Source organism: Mastomys coucha, unplaced genomic scaffold (genome assembly GCF_008632895.1).
Source record: "Mastomys coucha isolate ucsf_1 unplaced genomic scaffold, UCSF_Mcou_1 pScaffold22, whole genome shotgun sequence".
NCBI lineage: Eukaryota > Metazoa > Chordata > Mammalia > Rodentia > Muridae > Mastomys > Mastomys coucha.
In genome coordinates, this window is record NW_022196905.1 from 118,331,142 (window position 1) to 118,352,884 (window position 21,743).

General features: G+C 46.7%; 2 protein-coding genes across 2 annotated transcripts in view; one reads left to right on the forward strand and one right to left on the reverse strand.

The window, feature by feature from the left end:
- The window catches only part of Eif2b1 (eukaryotic translation initiation factor 2B subunit alpha), a 10,460-nt gene extending 6,328 nt beyond the window's left edge, over positions 1 to 4,132 (reverse strand). Inside the window, exons 1-4 of the mRNA XM_031337962.1 lie at positions 4,007 to 4,132; positions 3,012 to 3,113; positions 1,194 to 1,330; positions 977 to 1,093 (exon numbers count right to left, since the gene is read on the reverse strand). Of these exons, the coding sequence (XP_031193822.1) occupies positions 977 to 1,093; positions 1,194 to 1,330; positions 3,012 to 3,113; positions 4,007 to 4,085 (435 nt within the window). The 5' untranslated portion in view covers positions 4,086 to 4,132. The remainder of the gene's footprint in view (positions 1 to 976; positions 1,094 to 1,193; positions 1,331 to 3,011; positions 3,114 to 4,006) is intronic.
- Positions 4,109 to 19,805, forward strand: Gtf2h3 (general transcription factor IIH subunit 3). Its single transcript, XM_031337963.1, has 13 exons — positions 4,109 to 4,209; positions 7,412 to 7,491; positions 8,602 to 8,708; positions 8,811 to 8,977; positions 12,210 to 12,272; positions 12,763 to 12,792; positions 13,081 to 13,109; positions 13,649 to 13,723; positions 15,200 to 15,253; positions 17,683 to 17,751; positions 18,478 to 18,613; positions 18,732 to 18,768; positions 18,861 to 19,805. The coding sequence occupies exons 1-13, from the start codon at positions 4,197 to 4,199 to the stop codon at positions 18,928 to 18,930; spliced, it is 930 nt and encodes a 309-aa protein (XP_031193823.1). The 5' UTR covers positions 4,109 to 4,196; the 3' UTR covers positions 18,931 to 19,805.
- The last annotated feature ends 1,938 nt before the right edge of the window (positions 19,806 to 21,743 follow it).

Here is a 21,743-nt window from a genome sequence, read left to right on the forward strand (position 1 = left end):
TGAGGCTGAGCAGGGTGAGGCTGAGCAGTGTGAGGCTGAGCAGGGTGAGGCTGAGCAGGGTGAGGCTGTGCAGGGGGAGGCTGAGCAGGGGGAGGCTGAGCAGGGGGAGGCTGTGCTGACAGCCTCACTGCCTCCAAGAGCCAGCTTTTCAGAGGCGGCATCTAAGACAGCAGGTGCTGAAGCTGGTTTGTGAGCATCTGAGGGGCCCAGACTACGGACAAACGAGCAGCAACTGCAGGCAGGTGATAAAGACGAAGGGTTTACACCTGGCGGAGTGGATCAGCTGGAGACTGGCTGAACCTGCTCCCCATTAACTATGGACAGGCCAAAGCTATAAAGAGAACAGTTCTACCTAGTGCCAATGCTGGCTCAAAGATGCTTGGCAGTGACCACAGTAACAACTAGTTTGGGCAGACTCACTTCAGCTTAGAGGACCATGAACCCAATCATAAAAATCAGAGCAGATGAAAGGGCTCAGTGGGTAAAGGTGCTTGTCACCAAGCTTGATGACCTGAGTTGGATGCCCAGATCCTACACAGTGGAAAGAACCAATTCCTAGGACCTCCACACACTCACCGTGGCACCTAGGCATACTCATGCAAACACATATGGAAGAATTGTGATTAAAAAAAAATTAGAAAATTGCTTACTAAGAGGCTATGGGTGCAGTTCAGGTTAGAGGTCCTTGCTTAAACCTCCAACCCCACATAAAAGTAACAAGCCTGTTATACCATGACCCGCTCATGCTGGTCTCATGTTCTCTAGTTCACGATGATGAGCCCCTATAATGCACACTACAGAGCATCTCATTCACCCCTCACCCAGCCTGGGAGCTGCTGCCCTTATTAACATACAAGAAAAGTTCAGGACAGAGAAGTGATTGTCCCAGCAGTAGGTGACAGAGCCAGGATTCCAGGCCCAGCAGTGTGACCCCACAGCTCTTGATTCTAGCAGCACAAAAGAGGTGTCTACTCACCGCCCCATCTTTGATAAAAGTATGGCACAGATTGGCAATTTTATCTCTCGACAGGGATATTCTTCTTAGGAAAAGCTCTCCTCTCTCAATCATGATCTTTTTACATTTGGAGTAGTCCTGGGAAGGAAAGGGCAAAGTGAAGGGAGGAAGGAGCTGCCAGTAAAGCTTCCAGTATCTGCACACACAGAAGAGCGCTTGTGAGGGAGGGCGGGCTTACAGAGTACTCCAGGGAGGTGAGGCTGATGAAGCGAAGGAAGAGCTCCCCGCCGGAGGACACAGCCACTGAGGAGTCCACACCACATAGGGTTTCTATAGCATTGGTGAGATTTGCTCTCAGGCCCTGGATTGTCTCTCCTGCAATGATGAAGTGAGGAATGTGATGTTCATTTAGTGTCACCGCCCTTGCTGGTCTGCAGTTCACCCACTCTTTCAAAGAACACTGGATGCTTCTCTGTGCCAGCCACCGGGAGATGCTGCACGAGAGAGAGCAGGTTCTGTTCTCAAGGAGCAATAAATAAGCACAGGGACAGATACGCTGCAAACTGGAACAAGGACAGGAAAAGGCAGGCTGATGAGTAAGGGAGAGCTTTGGAACAAGGCTGGCCTCTTGTGTTACAGGCCATTTTAACAGAGACTTGAATAAGGACTCAGACACGTGGAGACCAGTGAGCACAGCTCCTGGGCAGACGGCAGTGACACCAAAGCCTAAGAAATGGACACACCTGGTTTCAAAAACCAAGAAGGCCAAATGGGCAAATGGGCAAAAGGCTTTGTGATACCAGCCTGGTGACCTGAGTAAAGAAAGAAGCGACTGTGATGCCAGCCTGATGACCTGAGTAAAGAAAGAGGCGACTCCCAATAGCTGTCCTTGTGCGTACCCACAGTCATGAACACGCTAATAATGAAACAGAAAGTAAAGGTTAGGGGCTGGAGAGATGGCTCAGTGGTTAAGAACACTGACTGCTCTCCCAAAGGTCCTGAGTTCAAATCCCTACATCCACACGGTGGCTCACAACCATCCATAATGAGATCTGACGCCTTCTTCTGGAGTGTCTGAAGACAGCTATAGTGTATTCACATATAATAAATAAATAAATCTTTAAAAAAATAGTCTTTAAAAAAATAGAAAAAAAAAAAAGAAAGAAAAGAAAAGAAAAAAGGAAGTAAAGGTTAAAGAGGCCAGCAGGGCTGGGCTAAGATATTTGCAGCAAGCGACAGAATGGCAGGTCATTACTTAGCAGGGGCAGATGAGATCTGTGAGACAGTGCAGGCTCCAATGTATTTGAATGTATATATACCAGGAAGACATGCAGGGCTGTGTTAAGAGAAATTCTCCTCTTCACCACCCCATGAGAATGAAAAAGGCACATATTTTATATGTATAAGAGGTCATGTTATATACCCAGGTTTTTTTTTTAAGATTTATTTATTTATTTTTATGTATATGAGTACACTGTAGCTGTACAGATGGCCGTGAGCCATTTGTACATCATGTGGTTGTTGGGAATTGAACTCAGGATGGGCCTGCTCGCTCTAGCCCGCTTGCTCCGGCTTAATACACCGTAGCTGTCTTTAGACACACCAGAAGAGGGCACCCGATCTTATTACGGGTGGTTGTGAGCCACCAAGTAGTTGCTGGGATCCAAACTCAGGACCTTCAGGAGAGCAGTCAGTGCTCTTAGCTGCTGAGCCATCTCCCCAGCCCTATATCCAGGATCTTAAGACTTATCATACTCAGTAGGTCTCAATGAATATTGACACCAGAATTTATTCTGGAACATTACAGCACTGCACAGAATCAAGGACAAGCTAGGAGCTTGGTACTCATCTATAAAGCTAAATTATTGCTCTAACTTAAGCCTTTAATTTAAGGCTGTATTGTTGACTCTTGCATCAGGGCATATTTTGTAGGTGGGTGGGAATCCTTTCGGTGATAACCCAAGGGTTTCCTCCAGGCCCACAAGTCGACCATGGACACAGAGGTTGGGCTTGAGACTGTACACTGATCTACATGTCTGCCTGTCCACACTCCTACCTTTATCTCTCTTCAAGAACTCCAGCAGAGTCTGGATGGCAGCCACCGCTGAGGCCATGTTAGGATCTCCTTTCATTTGAGACTTAAAGTATTCAATTAACTCTAAGGAGAGAGGAAACAAATGGATCATCGCGTGAACTTAGCAGGATGAGGCCAGAGAGTTTGGTAACAACTGCTGACCTTAAGAATAAGAGGCAAACACATTTTAAAAAGCAGCTTTTAAAGTTAAAGGGAATAAATGTTGGTAGGGATAGAGAATACACCGCGTCCATATTTTAAAAAAAATTGGTGCACAAGGCATAAAATTTAGGGGCTGCCAGGCGTGGTGGTGCCCGCCTTTAATCCCCAGCACTTGGGAGGCAGAGACAGGCGGATTTCTGAGCTCGAGGCCAGCCTGGTCTACAGAGTGAGTTCCAGGACAGCCAAGGCTACACAGAAAACCCTGTCTCAAAAAACCAAAATAAATAAATAAATAAATAAATAAATAAATAAATAAATAAATAAAATTTAGAGGCTAAGACCAGAATCCAGTGTTCTAAGGAATCTTCTCATCCACTTCATCAATTTTGCCTGTAGCCTTTTGAGCACTGAATGCCAATCAAGTCTACGCACATACATAAATGTTTACAGTTCACTTTTTAACTAAAAGCACTGTATTAGTTTGTTTTTCGCCTAATACATTCTGATAACTACAGCGGGCGAGCAAACCAACGGTGCCTCATTTCTTCCAGCAGGGCTAGGCGTCTTCTTACTGCTCACAGAGGACACCCGTGCTGCGAGGGCCAGCACACTGCCTCCGAGAGCAAGGTTTTCGGAGGAAGCTCGTCGGGCAGCTTGTGCTGAAGCCAGTTGGCAAGCGTCCGAGGGACCCAGACCACGGACACAGGAGCAGTGACAGCGGGAAGTGACTGGAGCCCGGACAACATCGCCCGGAGTTCAGGCTGCCTGTGCGAGGCCGGGACCATGTGTCCCCGCCGCTCTGTTGACACACTCACCGCGGTCCTCCATGGCTTCTCCGCGACTCGTCCCGCAAACCGCGCCGGCAGCAAAGCACGGCCTGACAGGGTGTCGCATTTCTCATGCATCATTTCCGTCGCCCCCGGATTGCGAAACGTCACTCGTCTGCGCCGGAAGTCGACCGCGCATTGGACCGTGGGGCGGCTCTTCACCGAGGCGTAGGGAGCCATGGCCGCGGACGGTGAGGGTGGCACGGATCGAGACGCGGAGCCGGGTGGGAGGGACACTTTTGGTCTTTAGAGGAACAGCCAGAATAGTCGTTCATTCACTCAGCCATTTTGTCTTTGAGAAAGGTTCTCACTGTGATGTAAAGGATGGCCTTGAACTCTTCATTCTCCAGTCTCCTTTAGAGTGCTGGGATTACCGACGTGCACGATCAAGCTGGATTTTTTTTTTGTGGTGCTCAGATACTTGTGCTTGCTCAGTAGGCATTCTACCAGTTGAGCTTCCTCCCCAGCCCTAATTATTTTTTATGCAGATGCTGTCTCCTCCCTTAGCCTTCGGAGTTCTGGGATATAGGCCTGAATCAGCACGCCCAATGTGTCATTCGGGACATATTGGAATTACCCCCCGTGTATTCGACATCATTTTCTAAATTGGGAAGTACAGCACAGAACTCGATACAGGAAAGTTTTGAGCCTGTGGTGCCTTATGGTCAAGAGACCAGTTGGCCAGGGAAGTTAGTTCTAAGAGGTGACCAGGGCCTTGAAGACAGTGCGTGGCAACTAGGGACTGTATTTCATTAGGAGTCCAGGAAAGATGAAGATACTAGAACTTTAGTGTGAGTGACATTATGAAGTACAAACATCCTAGGGAAGGGGGGAGGAATAGAGGAAGGTGGGAAGCTCATAGTCATACAGTAAAGTACTAGTTACAGTTTTTAAATCATTTTATGTGTATTGGTGTTTTGCTTACGTGTATATCTGTGTGAAGTTTTTGCATTTCCTAGAACTGGAGTTACAGTTGTGAGCTGCCATGTGGGTGCTGGGAATTGAACCTGGGTTCACCGGCAAAACAGTCAGTGCTCTTAACCACTGAGTCATCTCTCTAGTTACAGGTTCTCCTTCTCTCTCTCCTTTGTGGATTTTTTTTTTTTTTTTGACATTTGGTTTCTCTGTGTAGCCCTGGCTGTCCTGATTCACTCTGTAGGCCAGGTTGGCCTCAAACTCAGAAATCAACCTTTCTCTACCTTCCAAGTGCTTGGATTAAAGGCGTGCGCCACCACTGCCCTGCCCTAGTCGCAGTTTTCAAATTACATTGTACCTCAAAGACTGTTGCCTTGTATTTACTTATTTGGTGTGGAAATCAGAGGACATCTTGTGGGAATCTGTTCTCTTATTTATGGTGTAGGTCTTAAGGGTTGAACACACAGGTCATCAATCTTGGCAGCAAGGACCTTTGCACTGTCCCACAATTATTTACTTGATTGACAACATTAGAAGCATCACTTTGGCTACTGTGTGGAAAATGGATTGTGGGAGCAAGAGTAGCAGCCGTAGTCATTTTCACACCTCTAGGAGAAAGGCAGGCCTGGCACTGCTTGTCAAGTAATGAGGTAGACACTCAAGGAAATTGGCAGGGATGTTTCAGGAATATGCTTCTGACAGGCAACACGTTGTTTTCCTTGCCATTCTTGGTACTAGCAAGAAAGGCAGAATAAGGATTTGGTTCTGCAGAAGCCAGTGGTGGGGGCTGATCCTGATGAAGGAGCTTCGGGAGGGAATGGAGGAGACAGTAAGTTGGGCACTGCCTTGTACTATTGCACGAGTACCCAGGCTTTTTATGACAGTGGGCACTGTCCGTTTGTCCATTTGAACTGTAAGCTCTTGGCTGGGTATAGTGTCCCATGCCTGTAATCCTAGATACTCAAGAGGTTACCAAGTTCAGTGCCAGCCTGGGAAATTTATTGAGCCCCTATTTTAAAGGGTTAGGCTCCCTGGAATGATAACTCAGTGCTTAAGAACACTAGTGGACGACCTGGTTCAGTAGCAGACAGTAGCAGAGCTATTCAGGCGATATGGCACCATCTTTCGACGTCTGAGGACACTGCAATGAATGTATATACAACTACAGTCAAAGCACTCACGAATATTAGACATCTTTTTTTTTTTTTAATAAGAAAGTTCTAAGGATGTAGTTTGGTGGCAGAGCATGTCCAAGTGTTTATGTACAGTTTCCAGCACCAAACTGAATTAAATGTAGGTTCTTCAAAGACTTGGAACCAGCACCTCCGTCAGCTAGCTGGTCCGAGAGCGTCTAGCATGGCTGTGTGTTGAGTGCTTGTGTTATTTAGCCTGTTTAGTTGTGTCTGTTAGTCTGGATAGTGGCCTAATTCCTTTGCATGGTAAAAACTTTGTTCATAAAAGAATTATTCCCCCCCTTCTGGGCTGTTTTTAAAAGTTGGTCCCTGAGCTGGTGATATAGCAATATAATAGAATCCTTGCCTGACATTCACAGAGCCCTGATTTGATCCCTGTATAACCAGATGTGGTGTAAGCTAGCACTTGGGAGGTAGAGACAGGAGGATCAGAAGTCAAATACCATCCTTAGTTACACAAAGCGTTAGAGGTCAGCCTGGGCTACATGACTAAAAAGTAATAAATAAAATTTTCTTAATCACAGCCGGCTTGGGTATTTTATGATGGGTTAAACTTAGGGCCACCCCGGCTCCTCATGGTTCCCTAATTTCCTGCCTGAAATCCTGCTGCTGGAGATTCCAGTTCTTTAAAATGTGAAGGCCTTTGGGTTAAGTATACCCATGTGTCAGGAGCAGAGGGTTAGCATGCCTCGTGCTCAGCTACCGCTTGTAGAGCAGCTGAGAGCTGAATAAGGCTTGCCCAGCTTCTTAACCCTTCTTGACTGGGAACTAGCTACACCAGATTGGTTTTGAACTCACAGAGATCCATCTGCCTCTGCCTTCCAAGTGTTGGGATTAAAGAGGAATACACCATCAATCCCAGCCTTTGAAATTAGTTTGTTTTTTTCTTACTGGTGTATGTGTTATTGGGTACCTTTGTTGAGTCAGGTCTCACCTAACCATGTTCATCCCAGGAATCGAACTCAGGGCATCAGACTTGGCTGTGGGTGCCTTTACTGAGTAAGCCATCTCTGCCCCCTTCCTTGTTTTTCTTTTTAAAAAATGAGACACCAGATACCAAACCCAGGGCTTCCCCAGTACTAGACGAGCACTCACTAAGCTGGATCCTCAGGCCTGTGACTTAATCTCTACAGAAACTTGGCTTTTTCTGTGATGTCACCACTGATCTTGAGGATGATGACCATTAGAAGACCTGTTGTTGACTAGTCAGCTCATTGGGTATGCGAACTTTCTTTCAGTTTAGCGAGGCTGACATTTTCAACGTTGCTTTTGTTGCTATTTGCAGAAGATGAGTTGAATCTTCTGGTTATCATAGTTGACACCAACCCGATTTGGTGGGGAAAGCAAGCATTAAAGGAGTCTCAGGTAAGATGAGCTTGAGCCTTCGAATGGTTGGTTCTCTTTAACTTCTGTATGCCTGTATCGCACCCACTGTCTGTTATTGAGTCTTTACAAGCCGGGCTTGGTGGCCCTCGTCCAATCCTAGCATGCACGCAGGTGGAGGCAGGCAGATCCCCAGAAGTCAAGCTCATCTTTGGCCAGTAGGGGATAGAGACACTGTTAGAAAGGAAAACTGCGGGTTCATACAAGCAGCCAATTACACCACACAGACCACACAGGGAAGTTGCATAAATGACCCCACAGTTCCTTCTTGGAATGATTCTTTTGCCATGTGAAGTCCTCGCACCTGTTGACCCCCACTCCTGCTTCTAGTCCTTTACCTGCAGGCAGCCATGGATTGCCTCCTATCTGTTTTGCCTCTTCTAAACAGGCATCTTTTGTTATTTATTTACTTGGGGGGTAGGCACAGCGTACCACAGCACGTGTGGAAGCCAGTGGACAACTTTTGGGTGTCAGTTCTTTGCTTCAACCGTTTGGGTCCTGGGAATAGAATTGAGGAAATCAGGCTTTGTGGGAAGCACCCTTAACCATTGAGCCATCCCACCAGATCTGGTCTTTGGAGTTTTGAGACAGTCTTATCTTTTTTTTTTTTTTTAACATTCATATTTTATTTGTGAAGCAGGGTTGTGCTTTTTTATTTTATCAACACAGGATCTCGGGTATATCAGGCTGGACTTGAACATGCTATACAGCCTGAGGATGATCTTGAACTTCTGGTCCGGCTGCCTCTGTCTCCTCAGGTCAAGGCCCCATCATGCTAGTATCCGATAAGTAAGGTTCTAGTCTCTGTCAGTAAGGCGAAGAAGGCCTCCTCTCAGCTTCTCTGCCTTGGGTTTAGCGAAGGAGAAGCTGAGTCCTTGTCAGATGTCAGGGAGCATCCACACAGAATGACATGTGAAATGACATGGGAAGGTAGTGATAGGTGAATTACTGGATGCCACCCAGGGCTGTGTAGCCAGACCCTTTCTTACACATATCACAGCGTATATATAAGTAAACGAAGCTAAGTAATAGGTAATCTTTCTCTCAATGACACCTTCCTTGAGGTTGACGTGCTCCTCTCATGTCTGTCAGTTTACTTTATCCAAATGCATGGATGCAGTGATGGTGCTGGCAAATTCCCACCTGTTCATGAACCGCTCCAACCAGCTGGCTGTCATCGCCAGTCACATTCAGGAAAGGTAGGAGCCAGAGGCTGCCTTTCAGGTCTTTGATAGTTTGCATGCATGTGTAGAGAGAGCGCCTTCTGGCTACTCAGCGGGATCTCTCTCCTACCCTCTCAGTCGATTCTTATACCCGGGGAAGAACGGCAGACTTGGAGACTTCTTCGGAGACCCTGGCAACGCCCTTCCTGACTGTAATCCCTCTGGGAGTAAAGATGGAAAATACGAGTTGTTGACAGCCGCAAATGAGGTGATCGCTGAGGAGATCAAGGATCTGATGACCAAGAGTAAGCCTGGCTATTGTCACTGCTGTCCCCATGTGGTGGTAATTGTTGTATGTTTTTAAAATGCAAGATTCTTATTAATTCTTTGAGAATTTCATACATGTATAGCATGTGTTTTGATGATACTCAACAACCCCATTCTTCTTCCTAACTCCTAGGTACACTCCCATCTCCTCCCTTCATCTCCTTACTGCCTCCTAACTTTTTATCTGGCTATAATAATCTGGATATAGTTGTAAATGCCTTTAATCACAGCAGTAGAAAGGCAGAGGCAGGCAGATCACTTGTGAGTTGCAGGCCAGTGTGGTCTACACAGCAAATTCCAGGGCAACCAGGGATGTATAGTAAGAGCCTGTCTCAAAACAAACAAACAAACAAATTTATGTGTGCTGTCCATGGTTGTAGGGCCATCTACTGGAGCATTGTTGACCTGCGGGAACCACACCCTTAAAGAAAGCCAACTACCCCAAGCCAGGCTATCAACTGTTTATGGCTCTTCAGCTAGGGGTCTAGTCTCAAGGATTCTTCCCCACTTGTGCAGAAATGTTAACCGGCTTGATCTTGTATGGGCTTATGCCGCCCCACAGCCACGGCTGCTGTGAGTTTCTGAGTACAACTTCCTGCCAGGAGAACGTTGTTTTGCCTGATCCTCTTGAGCCCTGGCTCTTTTTTTCTTTTTTTCTCTTTTCTTTTTTCTTTTTTCAAGACAGGGTTTATCTGTGTAGCCCTGGCTGTCCTGGAACTCACTCTGTACACCAGGCTGGCCTCAAACTCAGAAATCCTCCTATTTCTGCCTCCCAAGTGCTGGGATTAAAGGCGTGCACCACCTCCGCCTGGCTGAGCCCTTGCTCTTACAATCTTTCTGTCCCAAGCCTCTTCCGCTATCGTCACTGAGGCTTAGGGATGTGTTACATGTTGTAGACTGTTTTTCCTTTGAAATAACATTGATTTGGGGGGCATCGAGGCTTTAAGCTCAGAGACTTGAGGCTGCAGACGCTGGCCACATGTCTCTCTTCTTTCTTAGGTTCACTCCCTCCCATCTCTGTGATATTTAGTTAGCAAGACAAATTTGTGTTAACCCTGCTTGGCTCTAGAACATTCTGGCACCCCAGGAAGTCACACTGTTAACCAGTTTTTCTTCTCTTGTTTTTGGACTATTCTTTTTCAGTCTTGTTTGAGTTTTTGTTTGTTTCTATTTAGATAGCTCCTCCCCAGGTAGCCCAGGCTGGTCTTGAACTTGTAGTCCTCTTGCCTCAGTCTCCCAAGTTAAAGTCTGGGATTATATCAGACTGGGAAGTACCACATCCCTGGCTCTTCTTTTTGTTTTTTTCTTGTTTTGTTTTTGTCTAGTTTGCCCTTTACCTTCTCCCTTAAAATATATCTTGGCTCTTCCATGGATGCTTACCTTTTATTTATTTTTACTTTTAATACCAAATTTATTAATCTTTATTTTTTAAGATTAAAAATTTTTTTGAAGAAAAATATATGTTTAGAGTGGTTAGAGATAGAGCTCTGTGGTTAAAAGCACTGGCTGCTCTTCAGGGGATCCAGGTTCAGTTCTCAGCACTCAGGGAGCAGCTTACTGACATCTGTAATCCCAGTTCTAGGGGATCTGATCACCCCTGTTGACCTCCTTAGGCACCAGGCACAGTTCTCCTACACATAAAATAAATCTTTAAGATAAAAAAGGTTAAATGCATATGTATGCCTCCATGAGACTGTGTATGCAGTGTGCGTGCAGGTGCCTGAGGGCCAGTGGCAGTTGTGAGCAGCCAGACGTGGGTGCTGGGAGCCAAACGTGTGTCTTCTGCAGGTGTGGTACTCGTGGATAATGCTTCACCATCTCTCCTGCCCTTCCCTGTACCATTTAGGTGGCAACATTTCCCAGTTTGTTGCAATCCCAGACTTTAAGCTCAGACATCTCTATTTTCTTGTCCCTTGGTCTGTCTATCATGCCTCACTGTATTTTCTTTAGCCTCCATGACTCCACTATCCCATTCTTATGGGATGTCTGTCATTCTATCTTCTTAGTTTCTCATGTCCAAGCTCTTGGCTTCTTTTCTTCTCAGGTCCACCATTTAATCAGCTATGTAGTCTGTGATTTTAGCTTCAGAGTTGCCTCTAAATTCTGACCCCTTAGTCTCTGCACTGTCGGGATGAAATACCACACTGCACACTTGACATAGCCCTAGCCTCAAGCCTCTAGCTCCCGGCCCCACGTTATGACCACATGGCACTTCAGACTTTGGCCTGGACTCCTGTCTCTCCGCTGCTGCCTCTCTACTCAGCCTCTGTCCTAGTTATGTTCTAGTGCTGTGGTAAGACACCACAGCCAAGGCAACTTACAAAGCATTTCGTTTGGGGCTCATGGTTCCATAGTAGAATCCATGAGCTTCATAGTGGGGAGCATGGCAGCAGCAGGCATAGTTCTAGAGCAGGAGCTGAGAACTTACATCCAATCCAAAGGCACAGAAGAGGGGAGGCTAACTGAGCATGGTGTGAAAGCCCATGCCTCCTCCATCAAGGCTGCACCTCCTAATCCTTTCCAAACAGTTCCACCAACTGGGAACCAAGCATTCAAATGTATGTGCCTGTGGTGGCCATTCTCATTCGAAGTGCCACACCCTCCAGTGATGGTGATGGGCACACCACTGTAAACTTATGAACAGTAACTGAGTTCCAGGAATGGCTGTTAGGTGTGTGCACACTGTTCAGGGCCACTCTAGACCCTTCCTCTCTGAAATAAAGTACATGTCCTAATTTTTTTACTTTTTAGACTGATTTATTTTACTTTATGTGTATGGATGTTTTGCTAGCATGTGTGTCTGTGTACCCGTCATGTGTGTGCCTGGGTCTTGTGGAGGCCAGAAGAGGGCATCAGATCCTCTGGAATGGAGTTACAGGCAGTGTGAACCATCATGTGGGTGCTGGACCTTGAACCAGGATCCTCTGAAAGAGCAGCCAGTGCTCTTAACTCCTGAATCATCTCTCTAGTCCTTCTTCATCCTTTAAGTACCAACTCCCATCTCTGCCTTTCCTTCCCTAAAGGAGACACCGAGGTATTCTAAAAAGAGGCACAGAGTTGCTTACTGTGTTTACTGATTACTAGTTTCTGTGTTTAAAAATCCGCTTTGACCATGCCATCTTTTGATTCATTCATGAGTACTTGAGTTTCTAAATTACTTCACTTGAACATAGACTTAGAATTCCCCCTTGTGCTCTGTAACTTTTGCAGGTGACATCAAGGGCCAGCATACGGAGACACTACTGGCAGGGTCCCTCGCCAAAGCTCTTTGCTGTATCCTTCCTTGTGCTAGCGTGTCCCAAAGAAGTCTTTCATGGGGAAGGTGTTAGCCTGTGGCTCCTGTAGACCTTATTCTGTAACTTTCTCGGGACTCACAGGGCAAGCAGACTCCAACCACACCCGATTTCATGTGTCATGGGCTCTCAGCCTTGCTTTTTATGAAATAATCTTTGAACAGTATTGAGTGAAGTTCACATCCTTTTTATTCATCCAGTTGTCCTGATCTGCATATGGCTTTCACATTTATTATCTCATTGGATGGGCTGATGGGTTTAGGTGTGGCCCTAGTGTTCCTGTCTAGGATGGTGGATAGTCACCTGTCTGTAACCGTGGTGGTCTTCACATGCAGAAAGAATGCTTTTTCTCTGTGAGTATAGAATGGGAAACAGGTGTACGGCAGATGATGGGAGGGGTCCGGTTTGAAATATGAAGGTCTGCCCTGTTCCTGCAGATGTTTTATGTTCCTTTATGTTAATGAGTCCAGACATCCACAGAGTGAGCAAGGCAGTGAAAGGTAAGAGCTGATTCCTGCCCCTGCAGCTGTTGCCATGGTGAGTGCTGCATGCTCGGTGGGGCATTTAAGGATGGTTAGACACTCAGAAGCAGAGGCAGGCAGATCTCTGAGTTCACGGCCAGCCTCATACACATAGCCAGTTCCAGGCCATCCAGGGCTGCTGCTTAGTGAGACCCTGTCTCAACATAAAATAAAAAATGCTTAGAAAACCACATTCTTTTTAAGCTACCATGTTTGCTAAATTATAACCTGATTTTTGGTTTGGTTTTGTTTTTAATCTTTTTATAGATAACCAGGAGATGAAATCAAGGATTTTGGTAAGCTTGCATACAATTGCAGACAGTTGAAAGACATGGGAATGGGTCCAGGTGTGGTGTCATATGCATTTAATCCTGGCACTGGGGAAGACATGGGAATGGATCCAAGTGTGGTGTCATATGCATTTAATCCTGGCCCTGGGGAAGGAGGCACAGGCTGGTGCCTGTGGCTTCAGGGACAATGTTTTTTCTACATAGCGAGTTCCAGGTCAGCCAAAGCTCTTGGGCTAGTGAGATGGCTCAGTTGGTAAAGGTTCCTGGCGCCAAGCCTGAAGAACAATCCCCAGCACCCAGATGGTGGAAGGAGAAAACTAACTCCCAAAAGTTGTCCCCTGGCCTCCCAATGCATGCTGGGTACTCTGGACAGATGCTCATTAGTCTAACAAGGACCGTGAAAACTGTGGTGTCATCCTATACTTTGGGGGTTTCGTACGAAGTGGGAAGAGGGACTGGAGAAGCGATAGTGCCTGTAGCATGCAGTAGGTCTTGTCATTAGTGCGCCCTGGGCAGGCCTTGAGGTATGATAGCTGTGTCTGCAGGTGATCAAGGCTGCGGAGGACAGCGCACTGCAGTATATGAACTTCATGAACGTCATCTTTGCTGCTCAGAAGCAGGTGAGGCCTCAGCCTTCTACGTTCCTGAAAGAACTGATCAGAGACTGTGTGTAGTGGTCCCTACCTTTATGAGTTAGAAGCCAGCCAGGTTTATGTGGAGTCCAGGAGGCAGCCCCAGAGCTACATACAAAGATCCTGTCTCAAAAATGAACAAATGGGTCTAGAGAGATGGCTCATTGGTACTGGCTGCTCTTCCAAAGGACCCAGGTTCAATTCCCAGCACCCACATGATAGCTCACAATTGTTTGTAACTCCAGTTCCAGGGGATTTGACCCCCTCATACAGATATGCATGCAGACAAAACAGGAATGCATATTTATTTAATTAAAATTAAATTAATTTTTAAAAACCCAAAAAACAAAACAGAGAAGGTGATCATTGTCACTCTTGCACAGTAGTGTTCTGGCTAAATGGGGCTGTGTTAGTGGATTGGGGATTCAGAAGCCACACTGGGTACTTGCCACTTTTCTGTGTAGGGTCCTAGGCAGTTTTGACTGGCTGGAGTTCTCGGGGATGTCCCCTCAGACTTGCTTTGGCATTGGGTGTCATGGTACTCCCCTCATTAGAGTCTGAGTTAGCAGTCTGATACAGACACCCTCAGTTCCTCCATCTTTTTTTGTTTGTCTGTTTTTGGACTTTTGAGACAAGGTCTCTCTAGGTACCCCTGCCTATCCTGGAACTGCTCTGAGACTAGAATGGCCTGGTCTCAGAGATTGGCCTGCCTTTGCCTCCCGAGTGCTGGGATTAAAGGCATGTCTCTCATTTTGTCTTGAGCTTCATAGAGCCCACACAGGCCTTGAACTTGAGAATCCCCTGCATCAGCCTGTGGGTTAGCTAGGATCACAGGCCTACACCATTCTGCCTGACAATGTCTCTCTTATTGTAGTGTGCTGTGCACTTTGCAAATAACTGACATGTTCAGACAACCTGACATGTCATCCTTGTTCTCTGACTCTTTTTTTAATGTGTCTAAGTGCTTTGGCTGCACACATGTATGTGCAACATGGGCAGTTCTGGTACATGCAGAAGCCAGGAGAGGGTGTCAGATCCTGTGGAACTAGAGCTATAGATGATGCGAGCCCCAGTATGGGTGCTGGGAACTGAACCAGGGTCCTGTGGGAGAGTAGCAGTGCTCTTACCCACCGGGCCATCCCTCTCCTCTCCAAACCTTAGTTCTGACATGCATACCACCAGAATCCTGTATTCTCATCAGCACAGAGCGTGCTGGAGTGAAAGGGGTCAGGGTTAGAGGTAGGAGCTCCAACTGTCCTAGATGCTTTGGATGCCATATCCTCAGTGTCTGCCTCGCAGTGTCACCACACGTGTAAAAGGGCCCATTTTAGGAATGTAGCTTCTCTGGACCAACATCCAAGAGGCAGAGGCAGGAGGATTACCACAAGTTCCAAAAAGAATAGACTCTAGCATGTCTGAGACAGCCATAAGCACTGCTATAATGTTTTGAACTGCTCCTTTCAGAACATCCTCATCGATGCCTGCGTTTTAGACTCGGATTCAGGCCTCCTCCAGCAGGTACGTTTCCAAGGCATGCGTGGCAGTGGCCAGGCTTCTGGACAGGAACGTTCTGTGTATTCGGCACTTGTGGGGATGGGGATACCTTTGCGAGGCATGCTGGCTCATGCTGGTAGTCCCAGCAGTGAGGAAGCCACAGGAGGGGGATAGTGAGATTTGAGAGCAGCCTGGGGTACAGAGTAAGACTCTGTGGAGACATGGAGGGAATGGGAGGGTATTTTGGTTATACTGACCTTAATGTATAATTAAAATGGATTTTATCTGTTTCTGGTCATGAGACCAGGGTCTCACTGTGTAGCTAGTTGTACCTGGGACTCACAGAGATCCGACCTGCTTCTGCCTTCCTCTTGTGGAGATTAAAAAGTGTGTGCCACCATGCCTCCACCCCTTTTTAATGGGACTTATAGGAAAACGTAAATTCTACTCATTGCACCATATATGTCTTGGGAAGCACTGGTAGATGGTGCTTGTTTGAGTGGTCATAAGAGCCCATCCTAGCTCAGGCTGGGTTCAAATCCATCACCCATCTCCTGCTTTAGATGTTGCTTTTTGAGCAGAAGTTTGAAATCAAATGACCAGTGAGGAGGGTAAAGGGACCCATACCTGAAATAACCAATGAGCTGAGGATGGCGATCTTTTGCTCATAAGAAATAGTTGTGGGCCAGTGAGATTGCTCAGTGGCTAAAGGGAGCTGATGGCCTGAGTTTCATTCCTGGGACCCATATTCTGCAAGAGAGAGCTACTCCTTCAAGTTTTCTCTGGTCTCCATTTGTGTGCTGTGGCATGCATGCACATGCACACATAAATATTCTTTTTCCATTCAGAATTTTCTTTTTTTGAGACAGGGTTTCTCTGTATAGCCCTGGCTGTCCTGGAACTCACTCTGTAGACCAGGCTGGCCTCGAACTCAGGATTAAAGGCGTGCACCACCATTGCCCGGCCTATTCAGAATTTTCTTAAAAAATTTTGTCTTTGACGATCAGTCAGCCAAAGGCCAGGGTTCTGTTGCTTAGCCTCAGTCGACAGTGGGCATGTGTGTGTGTGTGTGGGGGGGGGGTTAATACATAAGAATGTATTTTTTAGAATTTTTAAGTGATACCTAAGAATGAAATACACTTTTATGTATTTAGAATTTAGGATTCCACCCATGAGGATGAGACCCAATATAGGAATAACTCCTATATTGGGAGTGCCATGTTCATATTATGTGGGGTGCCATGTTCCCGAGGGTAACGCTGCCTTCATCTCGTTCCTCGTGTGCACACTGTTGCACTTCCCATTGTGTTTCAGGATCAGGCTTTCAAGGAGGTGACAGTTTGTAGCTCTCGAAGCATCCTCTAACTGAGAGATCTCAACTCTGCTTGAAAGCCGGCTCTGCTACTCTGTCCCTCCCAGTGATCCCAGTGTGGCTTCTCCTGGGGTCTAGGCAGGCATGCTCTGCAGTGTGCATGCCATCTCCTCCTGGACCTCTCAGTTACTGTGTCCAGAACAGAGCCTTTTCTGTACAGTGGCTGAGCCCCATCTCTGCACACAGCATGGTTCACAGGGCTTTTACTGCTTTCTCTTCCTCTCCTTCCATATTGCTAGGATCTGGTTGACTCTGTCTTCAGCACGGATTCTGAATCCCACCCCCTGGCTTCTTTCCTAGCCCCCATCTGTGGGCCGGCAGCCATCTGATAACTGCTCTCATTAGTACTCATATCTCCACTGGCCAGGAGTCAGAAAGCTTACAGCATAAATGAGGCCATGCCACTCTTTGCTCAACTGCCCACTCCCCAAACCCCATTCCCTTGCCCCTATTGTCCCAGCAAACTTTGACTGATATCCAAGTCCTTGCTGTGGCCTTCTGTTCACCCCTCATCTTCTCTTTTCACTCTGGGCCCCCTCTTGACTCCTTGGTGTTTTGTGAAACAACAGTTACCTGGACTGCTGCTGACAAGTGCCTTGGCCCTTGCTGTCCCTCTCTGCTGAGTGAGGCTCAGCTCTGACCTTCCCTCAGGCCTTTGCTTCTCCTTCCCCATCACCCCATGTGATTGTCACTGGAATCATAACTGTAACATCAGTTTTCTGTCCTGCAGCTCAGTGTGCTCTTCCCCCACTCCCACCCCCTTAAAACTGGCAAGGAAACTTTATTTAAAGCAAAACATTAGGAAGCTCGGAATATGCTGTATGATACAGCAGCCAGAGTGAAGCTGCCCGAGGCTGTGCTGTCTGCTGGCAGCTCTAAGAGCTTACTTTCTGAAGAGGAGACTCCATTTGTCTCATTGCCTGGGCACCCAGAGCAGAGCTGTGTGCTGCTGTCTGAAGTGTGGACAGTGATGTGTCCACTAACCTCACACACTGACCTACTGACCTGTGGAGTCCCCCATGAGCTCCACTCTTCAGGAATGCCACTGTGCTTCTTTGGCAGTGACCCCTCTGTTTTGCAGGCTTGTGACATCACTGGGGGACTGTACCTGAAGGTGCCGCAGATGCCTTCTCTCCTGCAGTACTTACTGGTAAGTGAGCAGCAGCACTCCCACTTCTTACCCAGGGAAGGGATCACTGGGGTAAATGGTAGCTTTAGAGTTCCCGGGCTGAGAGGGCCAACTTTCGGGTCTTTGAATTCTGGAGGTTGTTTGCAGATGTCATATGACTATATAGCATGGGCTTAGTAAGGGTGGAGTGGGGCCGACAACATTGCTCACTGAGTAAGGGTGCTTGCTGCCAACCCTGATGACTTGAGTTCAAGCCCAGGACCAACATGGTGGAAGGAGAGAACCAGCTCTCACCAATTGTCCTTTGACAACTGTGCTATATAGCATAATATGTGCTCACACACATAAAAGCTCACAAAATAAAAAATTTTAAATAACTGTGGAATGAATAAAAATGAGTCTTAATAGACTTTGAAGGAAATTTTTTATTTTTATTATTTTGTGTTTGCGTGTGGGTGCTCACTTGCCACAGAGTGCATGTGGAGGTCAGAGGACAACTTGCAGGAGTCCGCTCTCTCCTTCTATCTTGTGGGTCCCAGGATGGAACCAGGTCATCCATTAGGCTTGTGGCCAGGACCTTTCCCCACTGAGCCATCTCACCGGCACTGACGGAAAGTCTGACTTCGCGTTCTCAGTGTTGCCTGTCAATGACCACTGCTGTATCTTGACTCTCGCTGGCTTTCCTCTCATGATGGAGTTAAAAGTCTCCTGCCTATCCTTCCTTTCTGGTTTTCTTTTTTCAAACAGTGGGTTTTTCTTCCGGATCAAGATCAGCGGTCTCAGCTAATCCTCCCACCTCCGATCCACGTGGACTACAGGGCTGCCTGCTTCTGTCATCGCAGTCTCATTGAGATTGGTTATGTCTGCTCTGTGTGTCTGTCTAGTAAGCTCATGGGTAGTTTTTCTTACTGTCTGTGGTGGGGTGTTGGGTGGGGGTGGGGCAAAAAGTAACCTGTGCTTTTCAAGTCCCCTAATTTCCTTGTTTTCTATACTTTTACCAGTTTTCTGCAATTTCAGCCCCATCTGCACCACGTGCGAGTGAGTATCTTGGGGGGGAGGGGAGGAGACTGGGGGGGAGGGTACGTCCCTGAGCTTCAGAGCCCTGAGGGCTTTCTTCTCTTTTATTCCAGGACAGCTTTTAAGATCTCCCTCCCTCCTGTGCTGAAGGCCAAGAAGAAGAAACAGAAGGTGTCCCTGTGAGCAGCGATACAGCTTCCCCATCTCTTTCTCAGGCTGACTCTCTGTAGGGAGCATGGAGGAATTCTTGGAAACATTGCTCCTGTCCTGTGCTTCTAGGGGGTGAAGCTGAGGAGTACCCACACCTGATTTATCTGGAAAGGGACAGGCATTTTTGTTTGTTGTTGTAGGGTAACAGTTGCCTGGCAGATGCTAAGCTTTTGCTATTTTGCTAGTTGTCGCTTTGATTTTGGTGCTGGGATTTGAACCCCAGCCTCTCACGAGCTAGGCCGGCAGTCCACCACTGAGCTACAGTCAGCTCCCTGGGATTTTATTTTCAGATGATCCTCCGTCAAAGCTTATGGTGGATGCTGGGTCTTTGTACTTCAAGATTGGTAGTGTGTGAAGTTGGAATGCCATTCGGGAAGGTGACCAGCATTGGGTCATGGCGTCAATCATCACAGAGCATCTTAGTTGCTCAGGTGGTACACTGCTAGAATCTTGAACTTGGGAGGCTGAGACAGGAAAGTTTGGGGTTCATATCCTGTCTGGGATATGTATAAGATCCTGACCTTTTTTTTTTTTTTTTATAAAAAAAGAATATTTTACTTCAAAGAAATTGTTTCCTTTAACTATATTCAAATGTAACCTGACCTAAAGGCACAAGCCTTCAATTTCAGCACTCAGGGAGCAGAGACAAGTGGATCTCTGAGTTTGAGGCCAGCCTGGTCTACATAGTGAGTTCAAACCAACCAGGGTTGCATTTTACCACCTTGTTTACAAAAATATAAAAACCAGTAACATTAATATTGGAGAACTGTTGAATACTAGAAATGTAAATGAGTTCAATAGAAACATTTGTAATCTCAACAATAAAATCTTATTTTTATATTTACTAATTTTCCTTAAAGTGTTTTTCTAACTATTTGCATTGAGTAGTTTTCCTTGAAATTACCAAAAGCTGGTGGGTGGTGGTGGTGCACACCTTTAACCCCAGCACTCTGTGAGTCTGAGGCCAGATATTGTCTATAGTACCAGTCCTAGGACAGCACAGAGAAACCCTGTCTTGAAAAGCCATTACTAAAAGCTTTTCCCCCCTGTGAGACAGGCTTCCTTTCTGTAGCCCCAGCTGTCTTGGAACTCGATCAGTAGACCAGGCTAGCCTTGAACTCAGAAATCCACCTGCCTCTGCCACCTGAGTGTCAGAATTAAAGGTGTGTGGTACCTCTACCCAGCTACTAAGAGGGTTGTATTTTTTTTTTTTTTTCAAGACAAGGTTTCTCTGTGTAGCCCTGGCTGTCCTGGAACTCACTCAGTAGACCAGGCTGGCCTTGAACCCAAAAATCCACCTGCTTCTGCCTCCCAAGTGCTGGGATTAAAGGCGTGTGCCACCACTGCCCGGCACTAAGAGGTTTCTTAAGTCCCTGAAGAGATGGATCAGTGGTTCAGAGTACTGACCACTCTTCCAGATGACCCAGGTTCAATTCCCAGCATCCACATACCAGCTCACAACTATGTGTAACTCCATTTCTAGGGAATCAGATGCCCCCTTTTTGGCCTCCACAGGCACTAAGCACAAACAGGGTGCCCAGACATTCATGCATAAACAACAATACACATAGATTAAAGATGAAAAAAAAAATCAGCAGTCTGGCATGACAGCTCAGTAGGAACAATCAAGTTTGATTCCCAGGGCCACATGCCGGAAGGATAAAACTAATTCCTGAGAATTGTCTTCATTCAATTCCATGTGAGACTGTCCCTGCCTTTTTATATACGAGGAGCTGAGCAGAGACTTATCAGACCTGGCACCTTATCAGAGGGTCAGCGTGTGAAGGTGGCAGTGGCCATGCAGGGGGCTTCATGCTATTGCTCTGGCTGTGGCCCCAGGTGGCAGTGGGAAGCCCAAGCCAGTTGGCTGTGTCTAATGGAGGATGGCACTGGCAACAGATCCACGTCCACTTTGCTGGCTTCTTTGGAAGGGGAGGACCAGGTCACTCCAAGCTGATTTGGCTTGTGTCCCCCTAATAGGTGTCTGGACACCACCACCCTACTCTATCTCCTTATTTAAATGTAGATCCACACTGTCTTCTTCAGAATACTGTTGGGTTTATTTTGCCAACCGGAACTAATAACATTCAAGGCAGATTTGAGCTTTTTTTTTTCCCCCTGTTTTTAAAGGTCATTGGCAGATGTATGACACAGGCTGCATTTGGGGAGATGAACCATCTATGGCTGGGATTGAAGGAAAACCAGAACATAGCTTGGTCCAAACCACAAAATACACATATTTTGAATATGGTGACTAGGCAAGGGGTACTTTGGGCTAATATTCTGAGGTTCTCTTGTTTTGCTCTATAGGGCCAATTTCTATAGTTTGGTGTTATTGAGACAACATGACGTGCATAAGGATGACCTCGACCCTCTAGCAGCCAGAACTATCTCTGGAACACCTGTAAATGTATAGCGGTCTTCAAGGAATAGCATGTGGTGGCCCGGCATGGTTAACACAAGCCTTTCAAACTACAACTCTGGAGTTCCTTAAACGTACTAACCTTGAACATAGGACGCCCTGTGTTCTCCCCTTCCATATATAATTCTGATACTTAATAGGTTTGCCTTATTTCATGTGTATGAGTGTTTGCCTGGATGTATGCACACCATATGTATGTGGTGACAAGATTCCCAGGAACTATCACAGGAAGTTGTGGGCTACCACATGGGTGCTAGGAACCGAACCCTGCTCTTCGGCATGAGCAGCAAGTTTCTGAAGTGCTGAGCTATCTCTCCAACCCCGCAGTGTGTGTGTTTTTTTGTTTTTTGTTTTTTTTTTTTTT